Source organism: Capsicum annuum, chromosome 9 (genome assembly GCF_002878395.1).
Source record: "Capsicum annuum cultivar UCD-10X-F1 chromosome 9, UCD10Xv1.1, whole genome shotgun sequence".
Lineage (NCBI taxonomy): Eukaryota > Viridiplantae > Streptophyta > Magnoliopsida > Solanales > Solanaceae > Capsicum > Capsicum annuum.
Window position 1 is genome coordinate 206,749,722 of NC_061119.1, and position 16,249 is coordinate 206,765,970.

At 33.0% G+C, this 16,249-nt stretch overlaps 1 protein-coding gene and 1 long non-coding RNA gene across 3 annotated transcripts in view; one reads left to right on the plus strand and one right to left on the minus strand.

The window, feature by feature from the left end:
• Nucleotides 1-709: 709 nt before the first annotated feature.
• Nucleotides 710-3,363, plus strand: LOC107841886. Its single transcript, XR_007044557.1, has 2 exons — nucleotides 710-914; nucleotides 2,500-3,363. It is a non-coding gene; the product is annotated as an uncharacterized LOC107841886 (long non-coding RNA).
• An 11,324-nt stretch (nucleotides 3,364-14,687) lies between these two features.
• LOC107841887 (UDP-arabinose 4-epimerase 1-like) overlaps nucleotides 14,688-16,249 on the minus strand; it is an 8,811-nt gene continuing 7,249 nt past the window's right edge. For both annotated transcript variants that reach the window (XM_016685736.2, XM_016685738.2), the window contains exons 9-11: nucleotides 16,033-16,162; nucleotides 15,340-15,484; nucleotides 14,688-15,240 (exon numbers count right to left, since the gene is read on the minus strand). In XM_016685736.2, the coding sequence (XP_016541222.1) occupies nucleotides 15,023-15,240; nucleotides 15,340-15,484; nucleotides 16,033-16,162 (493 nt within the window). In that variant the 3' untranslated portion in view covers nucleotides 14,688-15,022. The remainder of the gene's footprint in view (nucleotides 15,241-15,339; nucleotides 15,485-16,032; nucleotides 16,163-16,249) is intronic.

Sequence of the window (16,249 nt, forward strand, 5' to 3'; positions counted from 1 at the left end):
TTGATACAATCTGTATTCATCGAATGCAACCTATATCTAGTATTTCTCCTCTTTCTCTCTCCCAAATCTTGCTCTCTCCTCTTTCTCTCCCAATCTCCCTCACATTTCTCCTTCCTCTAACAACATGTATGTATTGAATACAGCCTGCACGTATCAGATTATATTCATTGATACAACCTGTATCTAACATCTCTCTCCTCAGTCTCTCCCAATCTCGCTCGACTCTCTCTGTCAAAACTATGTGCCTGTAATTGTTAGCAATACACCAAGAAAGCAGGTGACAGCTCAGCTTTATTTGTTAGTGCGTCAATGGATATTTTTAGCATTGCCCTTATAGCTAATATTTTAGCTATATGAGAAAGAAATACTACTTCTATTTTATTTTATTTGATTGAATTTGCCAAAACTATCATAGTACTTATGATCTTATAAAATATTTCATGATATTGCTAAAGCTATAAATAAAATATCATTAAGGGTAAAACTAAATGATTAAAATTAAGGAATTTCCTAAAATAAAGACGTGTCATTCTTTTGCAAACATAATAAAAAGAAAAAATATTATATAAAATGTAATGTTACTTATTTTTTTTTTCCACCTTTCGTGATCTTTTTGACAACCTCTGATCTATGTAAATGGTTGCCCTTTAATTAAGGGACTGTTTGCTAAGAGAACTCACAAAGTATAACCAACTTCTTTTTATATGTGTCATGTCCCTCAACATTTCTCTTTCATTAATCCTAATTATATGTTCTTTTACTTTTTAAATTGACGTATACACTTGATATTGATATATATATATATATTCATAGATTTTTAGGGTTAAGAAAATATGGCACAAATGGCAAGAACAGATGAAAAGTTACCACAATATGATCAAGATATGCAAGATATTCATGTAAATAAAGCACAAGTAAGATTCATTTTAGTTTCATATTGCTAATTTTCTAGTATTGTATTTACGAAATTACATTAAATCTGTTGTTGTTATTGTCTATAATGTTGATTTTTTTTGTTTTTGTTTTCCCTTACTATTGGCTTTCTAGATTATAATTAGTTCACCAGAAGAGGAAGCTACAAAATTTGAATATTATGGATTTTAAATTTTACAATAACGAATTCAGATGTTAGTAATTGCATTTTAAATTTAAAATTTGTAATATTTAGTGAATTTATTAATATAAGTATAATAAGTATAGAGTCACGATGCATATGAAAGTATTACGATAGGTTTCATCCATCTGAATAACTAAAAGATGGATTAGAAAAAAAAGTAAAAACCATACATCGCTAGTGTAAAATTTTTTTATTATGTTATATTAATTTTACTTGTTAATAACAGGTCACATTATATTTTCACGATTATAAATTCAAATATTAAGAAGGCTCACATGCAGATATTTTTAAATAAAATAGAGTAAAAAAGAAATTAAATTGCAGTGTTATTACTTAAAACTCGTTCTGGTTCATTATACACAATTTTATCTTATATTTCTGAAAGAAGATTTTTGTTATGATTTTCGAATCACACACCGATAATAGTTTTTTATTTAAGAAATTTTACGTCATCAGGTCATTGTTACAAGTTATAGTATGTTACTTGTTTTATTTTCAATATTACAAATCCACATTGTAAGGTGACTTGGTACATATTTTTTGGATGACCTGATACTGTAAATTTTTCGAGTTTATTAGTATGCAAGTTTATCTTATATTTCTACAACAAAAATACCAAATCCAACATAATTTCACAAAGTAGCGTCTAAAGATCAAAGGATAAAGTGTATACAAATCTTAGCCTTATCTTGGAGATAGAGATACTATTCTGATAGACCCTCGACTTTGAGGAAAAACAACAGTTCAAAGCAGCAGGAAAGAAGTCGTGACAAAAATTTTTATCATCTTTAAATTTGCAATGTCTGAATCGTCACATGACGATACAATAACTTTTACGGTTGCGCCAAGGCTGTGTTACCTTGAACAGTTGTAACTAATTTCTAATTATTACTTACATATTACTTTTTTTTTTTTTGAAAAAAAAACATAGACATACACCTCAACTTATCATATTTACACCAATCCTCACCCTTACAAAGTAATTAAAAAATATCCAACTAATTATGTATCTTCGTTGGATTTATCAGGAGCTAATTATGTACTCGACAGACCGAAAATCCAAAAAAAAATATATCGAAAGTTAATTATGTATCTTTACAAAGAAAAAAATATATCTTCGTTAGAAGGATTATGAATCTCGACAGCCAAAATCGAAGAAAAAATGTTTTGGGAGCTAATTATGTATCTTTACAAAGAAAAAAAGACATATCTTCGTTAGATGTATCGGGAGCTAATTATATAACTCGACAGACCTAAAAACGAGATTTTTAGTAATTATACAAAATATCAAAATTTTCTGTAATTAAACTCAAAATTGTCAGGATTTATGTTGTTTGCCTTTTTCTCTCTCTTTTTTTTTCTAAAAAAAAAAAAAAAAACAGGGTGGTCAGATAAATCATGATCAACTATGTGATTACCTACATGATCAGCAGCTGCAGCCCAAAGATGGCGCCCAACTTGAAGGCAAAATTGTTGCACTTTCCTTGTCACCAAGACAGGCGCAAAATCATCCCATGCACAAGTGATATATCACTTTGTTATAAATAAATAACAGGCGTTGATTTTTCGGATGATCACTCAAGTAATAATTAGAGTTGAGGGTCAAAAACACACCTATAATATCTCTTCTATTGCTTCATATCGAAACTATCAAGTGTGTGAATTTTCCACCTGAACTATCACCAAATGTTTAGCTAAACACACCTCAACTATCATTTGTTCACTTTTTCTATATGAAATTTCGAGTATGAAACTCAAACAATTGATAGTTCAGGTGTGTTTCAATAAAATATAGTGATAGTTCATATCGAAAACTCACACACCTGATAGTTCAAGTATGAAAGTAAAAAAGTTGGGAAAACATTAGGTGCATCTTTTACCTTTTACTCTAATAATTATTATCTCAGAAAAGTCATATTTTTCTTGATTATTCCAATAAAAATATTAAAATGACTTTCTGAAATAAAAACTGTTAACTGAGTGATCATTTGAGAAAGCCCGAGTCTAAATGAAATAGAGAAAGTTAGATAGGTGAAAATATAAATTTTCACTATAGATAATTAGTTTATCTTGTTCGAATAGAAATATTAAGTTAATTAGTTCGCGTACTGCAATGGCGTACACAAGATTTCGCTAAGCAGTATCGGCCTATTATCACAATTTGTATGTGACTTTAAGGTTTATGGAATTATGGTAACTTTAGTGTATTACTTTATTATTAATGTTATTTTAAAGTGGTGCTGGCATATTGTGTATCCTTATTAATTTTCTTATGAAATTATTTACATGTACATGCAATGAATTTTTTTACTACGCAGTATGTCGATGACATCCTTAATAAGAAGTATCTCCTTTTCAACTCTCAATTTTATTTTATTTATTATCTGTTGTTCGATGACCTTTGTTTTTAATTTCATTAATTTAAATTTTCATTTCAAACGAAAGCGCTTCTTATTAGAGCTTTTTTATGAGATTTAAACCTAAAATTGTTATTAAAAGTAGAGCGATCCTATCTATCCTATCACAATGATGGATGGATCATTTGGATAGTGATGGATCTTCATTTGGAGGCATTCGTTTTTCAAAATTTACCGTCTCGATTAATCTGAATTTATTTGGATGAGTTCACTAAGGGCATGGCCGAAGTTGGCGGCACGGGTGCATTCTAACGATTTACTTCAAATAATTACATTATATATATAAGATTAAATTTATTTTCTTTTTTGCATATACAAGAAAATGTTTAATCTCCTTAAACTTCTTAATAATTTGAATCTCTTTAGTGAAAATCATGACTTTGGCAATAGGTTTCTTTAAAATGAGTGCACCTGATACAATAGTTCCTGATAGTTTAGGAAGGTTCTATAACCACCTAATAATTTGTGTATAAAATCACACAACAATGATAAATTCAGGGGGATTCTAACCTTCACTCAATTTTTCTCCTTAATTCTCCCTTATGTACTGCCACTTGAAACTTTTTGAAACTGACGTCACGTAGCATGTCATATTCGTCTTATAGATTTTATTTTAAATATGAGCTCATAGTAGTTCAAGAGTTTTCTTAAAATATTCAATAATTTACACAAACTCAAAAATTGGTGATAATTTAGGACTTTTAACCTATACATTATATTTTTTTTTTCTCTCATTCATGGTTCAACTCTTTGAAGAAAATGTACATCCACAAAAGGAAAAATTGATGTCACGGAGAGGAAAGGGGTAATGGTAAATTAAGTGAAGGCAGAAACATTTGGACACAGATACATTTATTGGAATTCTCACGAAAAATACTTAAAATTTTTCACAGCTTGAGACGTGTCAAAGACATTATTCTTAAAGATATTTTACTAATAACGATATATCTCCTAGAGTTTAACAAGTTTTTCTAATATAAAACAAGGTGCATAAACTAACAAAGATTTATTTTATTATACAAAAGCAGAAAGGAAAATATTATTTGTATGCTTGGTCTCTCACAAAAGAAAGAATGTGTGCATATATAGGTGAAGGAGATTAATGAAGCTATAATGGATGAATAAATATTGTCAAAATCAAATGAAGGCTCGTTTATATGGTTATTGTGACACATTAATTGATGTTGAATGAATGTTGTCATTCTTCACACTCTTATTATGAGAATGAATTTATTTTTATAAAAGTCAAAAGTCAAAAAAATTGACAAGATCCATGATCCAAATTTTGAATAAATTCATTGTGAGAAATGATTTTATTTTGATTCCCAATCCCCTCCCACCTTGCATGTCATAAATCTATTTATTTTTTTTAAAATAAATTATTGTATTTTCGTTTTTGATGATTTCCAAATAAGAGTTCAAAGGACCTGATTCGTGTTGCGATGACCCGAGAATGAAATTCTGTACAGTTGTATATTGTACTATCTTGTTTTGGCGGTTAGTGTTGCAGAAGTTCTGCGAATAGTGTGCTGACACTTGGTCCAATAGATTGCTAGGGGTTCAAGAATAAGACTAGCAAATCGTTTGCTTTAGGTTTCAAAATTTTGATGTCTCAAACGTTTTAATAGTAAATTTTATTATTTCAACTTCACTTTAAATAATAATGAAAATTGTGAAATACGTTTAAAAAAATATTAAAAAAAAAAGAAGAAGAGGTAAAGAAACAAACATTGTCTAATTTTTTATTTTTTACTAGATATATTTTAAAATTTTGAATTAAACTACTCAAACTTCATATTAATAATAATAAAGTTTTAACAATAACATCCAAGTAAATATATTGAATATAATTGGCTAACATATTATTAAAAATAAATTCTTACTTTTATTAATAATTATATTATTATGTGAAGTTAAAGGTTATGTTTCTTTTAAAATATTACGCCATAAAACAACTAATATGCAAGAATAAAAAAGACAACTCTAAACTATTACAATATTATTTTATATGTATGAGTATATATTTAATGCATCTTATTATCTTATTAAAATTTGGCTTTATTAATTTTATTGAGACGCCCCTGTAGATTGCGGTTAAGATTTTTCTTTTCAGTACAGAAGAGAGATGCGATAAAAGCATAACCTAGTTTTTTGCAATTGCTAAAAGGTATGGAGTCGAAGGTTTAGTCTTTGTTATTTTATTGAGTGTTGTGTCATTTGTTCTTGAATTGTAAATTTACTATGTTATAAAGCATTGTAGATTTTGCTCTTGCAAATGTCTTAAGCTGAATCGAACAAACTAAAGTTAGTTACAGTTTGAGCCTTCGTGTAGTGAAGTAAGTTCTTTTCAACATGCTATATGTTATTCTGGGAGAGTTATCAAATAGAATTGCAAGTCTTGTAGTTATTACAGGGAGTTAAGATAAGAATTTAATCCTTGAAATTGCTGAAGTTTATAATCATCCCATTGTCTATTTACCTTCAGCACTTTACTTTTTTGTCACGATCCGAACCGGAGCCCTGGCCATGACGGACATCCCAACTGTAGAGGCCCGAGCGCCTCATTTCTATTTGGCAATCACGAACACCATTCATATACAATAAAAAGAAATGCGGAAATAAACAGACGGAATCATGGTCATACTCTGAGTTCAATTTTACAATACGGAATGAAATCAATAGATATCTAGACAATATCCATCTCAATTTGCGAAATCTCTAATACATCAGAAGATATGACTTGTCTACAACTGGGACAAGACCCCAGTCGGACCCAAAACTAAAATGCAAAACAATACTCTAGCAACAGGTCTTTCAAAATAAAGAAGGCTCACCAACTGCACACTTCGGTCTAAAGATTCTACGGTTTGGCGAGACCCCTGAACTGAGCCTCAGACCCTGAAATATAATGGGTCAATACAAACGTACTGGTATGTGAAACAACTCAAAATAGCATGCTTTTAATACAAAATAGATGAGAGTATTTCATAAAAATAATGACCATAATACGTAAGTAAAAATACATGGGCATACTTTAGTGATCTCCAAAACACTTCTTTGAAACCATGACTCACTCTTTGTTATTCTTCTGAGCTAGGCTGTACACCCTACAAATCTGAAATTCCACGGGCTATATGGAACCCACCATTGACTCGGCGGTCAAGCCTCCAATCCAAGTAACCGCCAGGATTGGAGTGGTGATCACCCCTATGTGAGCACACTGCAGGAAATCCCCTAATGTGAGATGTTCTAAAAATGTCATATCATGTAGGATCATATATCATAAGCCCCATATTAGCAACTAAGGTTTTCAACAATGAGCCCTTGAGCTCAAACGCCTTCTTCGGGTAACCTACTAGCTCTCTTAAGCCCAACTTTTATTTCTTTAACGAAAACACATTCATACTTTTCAAACATTCAACACTATCTTGTTAAGGACATGAAATCATCGAGTATCGTCATACCCTGACTTGCAAGTCAATCAAATCACGTCACATCATGTCTGCAGCCTTTTTCACTTATTATCATATTCATGACCACCCTAGCTTTTAAACATTAGATGAGAGAAGTTATGCAATAGACTTCTCATTCAAATATTTACCAAAACATTCTTCTCCCAATTGTAAAATCAATAGGTGGTCACCTCATATTTGTAATTACTTAAAATCCAAGAAAGATTGTTAATTTGACACAACGAGCATTTATCATGTGAAAACATATTCCCAACATGTCATAAACAGTATCACTCCATGATCATTAAACAAGCACTCACCCATTAGTTTTTCGTTAGGAAAGTTCATACCTTTAAACAACCCATAACAATATAAATCGAAAATATCATGATAAAAGAGGGGTTTTTGATCATTCATGCTCTCATTCAAACTTTCATTGCACCCCAAAACATAAATATATTATTATATTCAAAATTCACGATAGACGGTTCAAGACAACATACAATTTCTTAAAAACAACTTCATGACATATACTTTTCAAACAATTTCAAATAATTTCTGTATAAATATGATTGGGGATCTTTAATGTAATAAAAACAATAGAAAAATTATGCCCATGATGTTTAGAGAAGTCCCACATACCTTAGATTATAAGATTTGAAAAATGAAACCCAAATCTTGATCCGTTTCTTGAAATCTTGAACTTAAGGATTGATTCTTGATTTTTTGTTCTTGGAGGAAACCCAAGTTTGATCTTATTTTTTAGAGTAAAAGGAGGATCTTGATGTTGTAAAACTGATAATAGTTGAGTAAATAACGTTTAGGGTGTTATTTAATTCGTGTGAGAGGTTTTTGGGAAGGGAAAGTACCAAAATACCCGGCTAAAAATGTACTTTTTGTACGATTCGGCATCGACTGACATCTCTCTGGAAAATAGGCATAATTTTTTACCCCGATATTTGATTAAGGCGAAACTGGTGGCGTTGGAAATAGGACTCAAAGACCTTTTATTTACATATAGTAGGACCTCTAATTCGTTATATACAAAAAGTTATAGTCGATTGAAATTGACCCAATTTTAGACGCTCACCGAAACTCATTCGATAGGAAAGGTTTCAAATCGTCCTTGAGTTAGGGGATTTGGTGACCTCAATTCATATTCAAAGGCATTCAAACACTATAGTATTAATCATCACACATATATTAACAAAGAATCATTGGGTTCGGGTCTATATGTGTAGAAAAGTCTGTTCAAACTTTTGCCCAAAATGACTTGGTGTTACATTATCTCCCCCTTAGGATCATTCATCCCCGAATGATGGAAAGAAACTTGTTGAAGCTCTAAAGGTATGGAATATGGAACATAACCTCACATTGAACATTTTTCCTCAACAAAACAGGCAAAGACATCAAAAAAGCTTCATGATAACCCCTAGTGAAATGCGTAAGCATGAAGCATGAGGAAATGAAACTTTACATAGGGATGACCTTGCACATTAGTTCTATGAATCATTACCATCACAACATAAGGCATAAGTTTATTTGGTGATAATAGTCCTGATTTACCTTGGTACAATCATGAGATGGGATTTCGCGGAAAATAGAATTTAAAAGCATTCTCCACCTCACAAGATACAACAAATTGATCTTAAACTTAGAGACACTATTCATCTATGCCCCAACATTAATTAACATACTACATACCTTCCAACTTACAATTCACCCATCATATATCTAAACACAAGAGTTTGTGTCCTGCCGTATAATACTTCTATGTTGAAGCCTAACTCGAAGGAAAGAGGTGCTAACTTAAACTACGGGACTCTGCACTCTACATCACATTAAGAAATCACCTCACCCTATCACTATAATCCAACAACCTCAAGTCTTAATTCAAGGAATACTAACCACATGGCACATTAGTTTGTGTTTTCATCAATCACAAAATTTAAGCCTATCATTAATACACTCATTTCATGGATCACCCAACTAAGACCAGCCAATTCAATCATTCTCACAAAGATTTTCACCACATAACTCCTTCTTAAATATCTCACGTAACAAAAGCTCATCTCTTTCTTCCCTTTTCTCCTATAACCTTAGCTCTAGAAGTCACATCAAAATATCTGTCTTCAAAAAATCTACTCCCCCACTCAACACACTACCACACTTTCACAACCACCATCATACTGACATACGGAGGGTCATTAAGGGACCCGAGCCTAAACATCATGAATGGATGTAAACTCGGAAATTCATAACTTATACTTATTACAATACTCAAGGAGGGATATGAAGTGAATATACGATAGAATAGACACGGAGTGCTTCAAATATCAAGTGTCTGGATCATAAGTAAAGAGTCGTTCGGCATAACCACAACATAATATGATTTCTTAGGACATACTACGGTGAGAAACATGGGTACACATATCTCATGATTTGTATAACATAAGGTCGTATTTTATAAAGTCAATGATTGAGACAAAGATTGATACTTGAAGCTATTGTTTCTCGTTTTCAGAGCTGAGATAGTCATAAGTTCGAACAAATTTATCGTTTTGGCTAATTCCGGTTCAGTGACATACAAAAACATATGTTCGTAGGACCAAGCTTGCTTTGAGACATAGGTTTGGATCATGAGCAACATAACATATGGCTTGGATACTTGGAATATTAGACCACTGAGGGTCATTATTGCTCCTTGTTTGGATATCGGAACATAACATGAGTCATATAGAGAGCTCAAACCTTCAGAATAGGCAAGACATGAATATATAAGACATTGGTAGAAGTCCATTCAAATCGAAGTAGGAGGAGTTTGATTGAATAGGAATTGATTTAACATGATTCTTACTTGAAACTTGACACCAAAAAAAATATTTGGGAACTACTTTAATCCATCATCTCCCCGTTAGATCAAAGTCACCCTCCTAGACTTGAGAATATAACCTTTCATCAATCTATAACCACAGTTCTCAATACAATAGGGGATATTAGTATACATACGAACACAAACTTCCTTCAAGAATTTTACATAAAAACACTAAATTCTTTTTGGGTCATCCCCCTTCAGGGATACTAATCATAACTTTCTCTAATCCCTAAGTCACCAACTTATGACTAACATTATTATGGGCATGGAAATCCACGCTTCTAAACACTTAACACTCTATCTTCAACTCCTTAGAATACTCGCAATACACCTCTAATCACATAACTTAAAACTTAACAAAATTTGTAAAACCATACCCATGGTTCATATTGCCTACCTATATTTCCTCAATTCAACTCTAACGAACACCGTACAATAACTCACCAGACTTTTCCAAACTATAATATCAAGAACACAAACTAGGTATGCAAAACACTTATACATATAAATGGTAAACTTTTCCTTTTTAAGTATACTCTAAAGGCATTGCTTTCCAAGAATACTACTCGTAATTTTCACTATCCTCTTTCGTCATCAACCTACAACTCGCAGTATCATGAGCATACATATCCTCACTCCTTATCACATAAAAATTCACTCTCCACTACTTAATATTTTAATATTAGACTATTAATCACATAACTTATATCATAAAATCTTACCTAACGCCATACTACCAGGGAGGAACTTATTCTTATATACTTACGCTCTTATCCACTTAATAACTCACCCATAACTCATCATTTTAGCACTAGTCCTTATATACACATATACCTCATAATTACCACTTAAACTTTTCATAAATTATCAACCTAGACTCTTTCACAAATCACATCAAGCCTACTAATTCATTCCCACAAAACATACATCATTAATCTTAAGCTACTATTCTTACCACCACATTCTACATCTAAAGTTCAAGCCTATAGTCTAGCAATAATTACGTACCACCGATGAAACATGCAACATCTTATACTAGTCCATCAAACTAAAAAATTCAACCCAAACACCCCATTTCACCTAGATACCACCTACAATCAAATCCCCTACATGGCATTACTACTACACCTCAATCTACTACATACCTTTTCACCAGCAATACTAGTTTACAACTACCAGAGAAAAGACAATCAAGGGGTAAAGTCACATAAGAAGGATAGTCGACCTCAATTTTATAATACAAACCATTTCAATCTTATCAACATATTCTAATTTCTCACATCATATTTACTTACCCATTTGTACATCAAAATGACCTTTAAAATTCAATAAATAATAATGAGTCTTTACCTAGAACTTATTGACTAATCTATTCCTTCTCCATTTACAACCTATAACTGATTTCTATACCCACCACAACTATCCATTCTGAGATCCTTCCCTATTTTTGAATAGAGTATAATCACATCCAAACACTTCCTCTATCGAATACCTTACAATATACAAATATTACTACCACATTAGTCTATCATTATAAAATGACAAATCATCCCTCAATCAACGGTTATACAACTAAAAACTATTTATTTACACAAAAGTCATCCTCACTCTGACTTCTAACCTTGTGACTTCATATCACCAACTTCTTGGCCCAATCTCACTACCAATAGGTTATGACACTTTAACATATACTACTACTTAGGTGTTAATACAGTTCCAATATTCTGCTACACATCATTCCCCTTATGGATGACATCTGTAACAAGAATTTTGAAAAGGACTGGATATACTTAATACCTCAGGCTGAAAAACACGATTTCATCAAGATCAAAATTTTACACTAGAATCAATACCCCTTGAAGAACCAATTGACTCCTCTCAAGTCCTTGCACAATTTTATAATCTTTTATTACTCAATTAAAAAAGGACTACATCATTTGGATTCTAAGCTTTTGTACTTGAATCACCTCAGAAATGAGACATATCTAAGAACATCATAGTAAGGAAAAAAGTAGGATAGCTTTACTTTAGTATGGACAACGCCATAGCACAAACTAGAGTATGAAAGAGGAATATTCTGACTCCATAGCACGAACTAGAACATAAAGAAAGAGAAATATTTATAAACGCTTTGTAGTCTCCTACTTATAAGTGTGGCGCGCTACACACCCATAAATAGGACTCTACCCGATGTGATTTCGTAGACACCCTAGGACCATGAACCATGCTCTGATACAAAGTTTGTCACGGCCCGAACAGGGACCCTGGCCGTGACGGGCATCCCAAAATGTGAAGGCCCGAGCGCCTCGTTTCTATTTGGCAATACAAATACTATTCACATACAATAAAGAGAAATATGGAAATAAATAGACGGAATCATGGTCATACTCTGAGTTTAATTTTACAATACGAAATGAAATCAATAGGCATCTAGACAATATCCATCTCAGTCTGCAAAATCTCTAATATATCAAAATATAATAACTTATCTTTAACTGGGACAAGGCCCCAGTCGGACCCAAACTAAAATGCAAAACAATACTCTAGCAAAAAGCCTTTCGAAATAAAGAAGGCTCACCAACTGCACACTTCGGTCTAAAGATTCTACGGTTTGGCGGGACCCTAGATTGAGCCTCAGACCCTAAAATATAAGGGGTCAATACAAACATACTAGTATGTGAAACAACTCAAAATAGAATACTTTTGATACAAAATAGATGAGAGCATTTCATAAAAATAATGGCCATAATACGTAAGTAAACATATATGGGAATACTTTAGTGATCTCCAAAACACTTCTTTGAAACCATGACTCACTCTTTGTTACTCTTCTGAGCTAGTCGGTACACCCTACAAATCTAAAATTCCACGGGCCATGTGGAACCCGCCCTTGACTCGGCGGCCAAGCCTCTAATCCAAGTAACCGCCAGGTTTAGAGTGGTGATACCCCCATGTGAGCACACCGCAGAAAATCCCCACATGTGAGATATCCTAAAAATATCATATCATGTAGGATCATATATCATAAGTCCCGTATCGGCAACTACGGTTTCCAGCGATGATCCTTTGTACTCAAATGCCTTCTTCAGATAACCTACTAGCTCTCTTAAGCCCAACTTTTAGTTCTTTAACAAAAATACATTCATACTTTTCAAACATTCAACACTATCTGGCTAAGGGCATGGAATCATCTGGTATCGTCATACCCTGATTTGAAAGTCAATCAAATCACGTCACATCAGGTCTGCGGCCCTTTTCACTTACTATCATATTCATGACCACCCTAGATTTTAAACATCAGATGAGAGAGAGTTATGCAATAGACTTTTCATTCAAATATTTACCAAAACATTCTCCTCCCAATTGTAAAATCAATAGGTGGTCACCTCATATTTGTAATTACTTAAAATTCAAGAAAGATTGTTGATTGACACAACGACCATTTATCATGTGAAAACACATTCCCAACATGTCATAAACAGTATCACTCCATGATCATTAAACAAACACTCACCCATTAGTTTTTTGTTTAGAAAGTTCATGCCTTTAAACAACCCATAACAATTTAAATCGAAAATATCATGATAAAAGAGGGGGTTTTGATCATCCATGCTCTCATTCAAACTTTCATTGCACCCCAAAACATAAATATATTATTATATTCAAAATTCACGATAGACGGTTCAAGACAACATACAATTTCTTAAAAACAACTTCATGACATATACTTTTCAAACAATTTCTTTATAAATATGATTGGGGTTCTTTAATATAATAAAAACAATAGAAAAATTATGCCCATGATGTTTAGAGAAGTCCCACATACCTTAGATTATAAGATTTGAAAAATAGAACCCAAATCTTGATCCGTTTCTTGAAATCTTGAACTTAAGGATTGATTCTTGATTTCTTGCTCTTGGAGGAAACCCTAGTTTGATCTTATTTTTTAGAGTGAAAAGAGGATCTTGACGTTGTAAAACTGATAATAGTTGAGTAAATAACGTTTAGGGTGTTATTTAATTTGTGTGAGCAGTTTCTGAGAAGGAAAAGTACCAAAATACCCCGCTAAAAATGTACTTTTTACGCGATTCGGCCTTGACTGACACCTCTATGGAAAACGAGCATAAAATTTTACCCCGATATCGGATTAAGGTGAAACTGTTGGCGTTGGAAAGAGGACTCAAAGACCTTTCATTTATACATAATAGACACTTTAATTCCTTATATACCAAAAGTTATAGTCGATGGAAATTGACCCAAGATTAGACGCTCACCAAAACTCAATCGATAGGAAAGCTTTCAACTCGTCCTTAAGTTAGGGGATTTGGTGACCTCAATTCATAGTCAAAGACATTCAAACACTATAGGATTGATCATCACACATATATTAACAAAGAATCATTGGGTTCGGGTCTATACGTATAGAAAAGACGGTTCAAACTTTAACCCGAAAGGGCAGGGTGTTACATTTTATTCTACTTATCTTACTATTTTTGTACCAAGGGACCTAGTCCTTATTAGTTGTGACTCATATTGGCATCGCAAATAAGATAATATTAACATTGGTTGTGATGAACTTGTCACAATTCTTTCGCCCTTAAGAAGTCTAACATTCAAACCTTAAAAATAGAAAAAATCTTGTTGGAGTGCTGCCCTCAGAAATTGGCACTACATAGACTACGAGTTTAATTGGATTCCAATGCAAATATCAAACATTGGGTGGAATAAAAAAAAGAAACCCCATCGTCTTACATAATCATTTCAATAGTCTTGCATAGCGTTTCTTGTGGGAAAAACATAAAAAAAAATTAAAATAACTTGTCTCATGTTACACTTCAGAATACTATTCACTTTGGAAAGGAAATTTCCTTACATGTATCCAAAATCATGTGAATTGCTGAATGCCTATTGAATACACAAGAAAATGCAAACGCGTTTGACTAGCTTGTGCACCTAAGTTCATAGAGTACTTGCTACCTCCGTTCAGTACATGTATTGAGTAACTCTATCCGTCAAACTTTGGATGAATAAGAAGAAACTTCTAGAAAACTATCAAACTACAATATTTTCCGAGCCACTGCAACTCCTACAACTATTATGTTACCTATGCAGACAAGAAAAATAAAAAAAATCATGAATTCAATCTTAAAACTTATTTACTTTAGTTGTAACCATTTCTATGTGCCTTCTGCCATCTCCATGCTATTGCTAAGCTCTCTTCAAGTGTGTATCTCGCGATCCAATTCAGTTCACGTCTAATTTTAGAAGGATCACTGTAGACTTCAGCATAATCTCCTGGTCGTCGACTGAGGTATTCAGTCTTTATGTTCACTCCTGTAGCCCTTTTACAAGCTTCGACGAATTGTTTTACTGAACTACCTGTAGTAACAAGTATCATAACAAAGACTTACACACTCTGTGACAGAGTTTAGTATTTTAAGCTTCGCGCATCCAGAAATGTTAAGTGATGAATCAAACCTTTTCCTGTCCCAACATTGTAGATACCAACTTTTCTAGGCCTTGCGCGCTCCAACGCTTTTACATGAGCGTCGATTAGGTCAGTCACATCGATGTAGTCTCGTATACAAGTTCCATCAGGTGTGTTGTAATCTACTCCTCTTATCTGAAGTGAATTCAATATATAGAAGAAAAGAATCCTTTGGTATAATATTAAGGACATAACAAGTTGGAAGCTTCAAAGCTATGTTGCTCGGACTTTCCAAAAATATTGTCGCACCGGTGTCAGCTCCGCCAAAAATGCACTGCTTTTGGAGGATCTGATATGCACCTGTCGACATTTTTGATGAGTCCGAGCAACATAGCTTCAAGGACCCCTAAGCACTCCTAGAAGGATTTTACTTATACGCACTTGACAGATTAAAGAATTTTTTGCACCATCAGGGGTCGTTTGGTTGGGAACAGGTTATCCCGGGATTAGCTATGCCGGGATATGTTATCCCACCATGAATATGGGATAACTTATATCATCACTATGGTATAAATGGTGCGATAAATAATTCCGAAACTAATTAATACCTCCAACCAAACGTAGGATAAAGTAATGCCTAATTTTATCCCAGGATTATTATACCTTATACGCACCAAACGACTCCTCAGTGTAGTGTGTCGAAGTTAAAATCATTGCAGTTATGTACACATATTACTGCTAACCTTCAGCCCTGGAATTATTCCCCTGGCTGCATCAAAACAGGCACCAGATATACGGCCTTGCTCGCGCAACTCTGGTCGAGGAGCTTCACCTAATTTTCCTTCAGGGTCTGAGCCAATTACATTGAAATACCTAAATTATTTGATTGAAAACAATTAAGCTACTTGTATTAAACAATGCATACATACAATCAATACATAGTAAAACCTATGTTTGCTC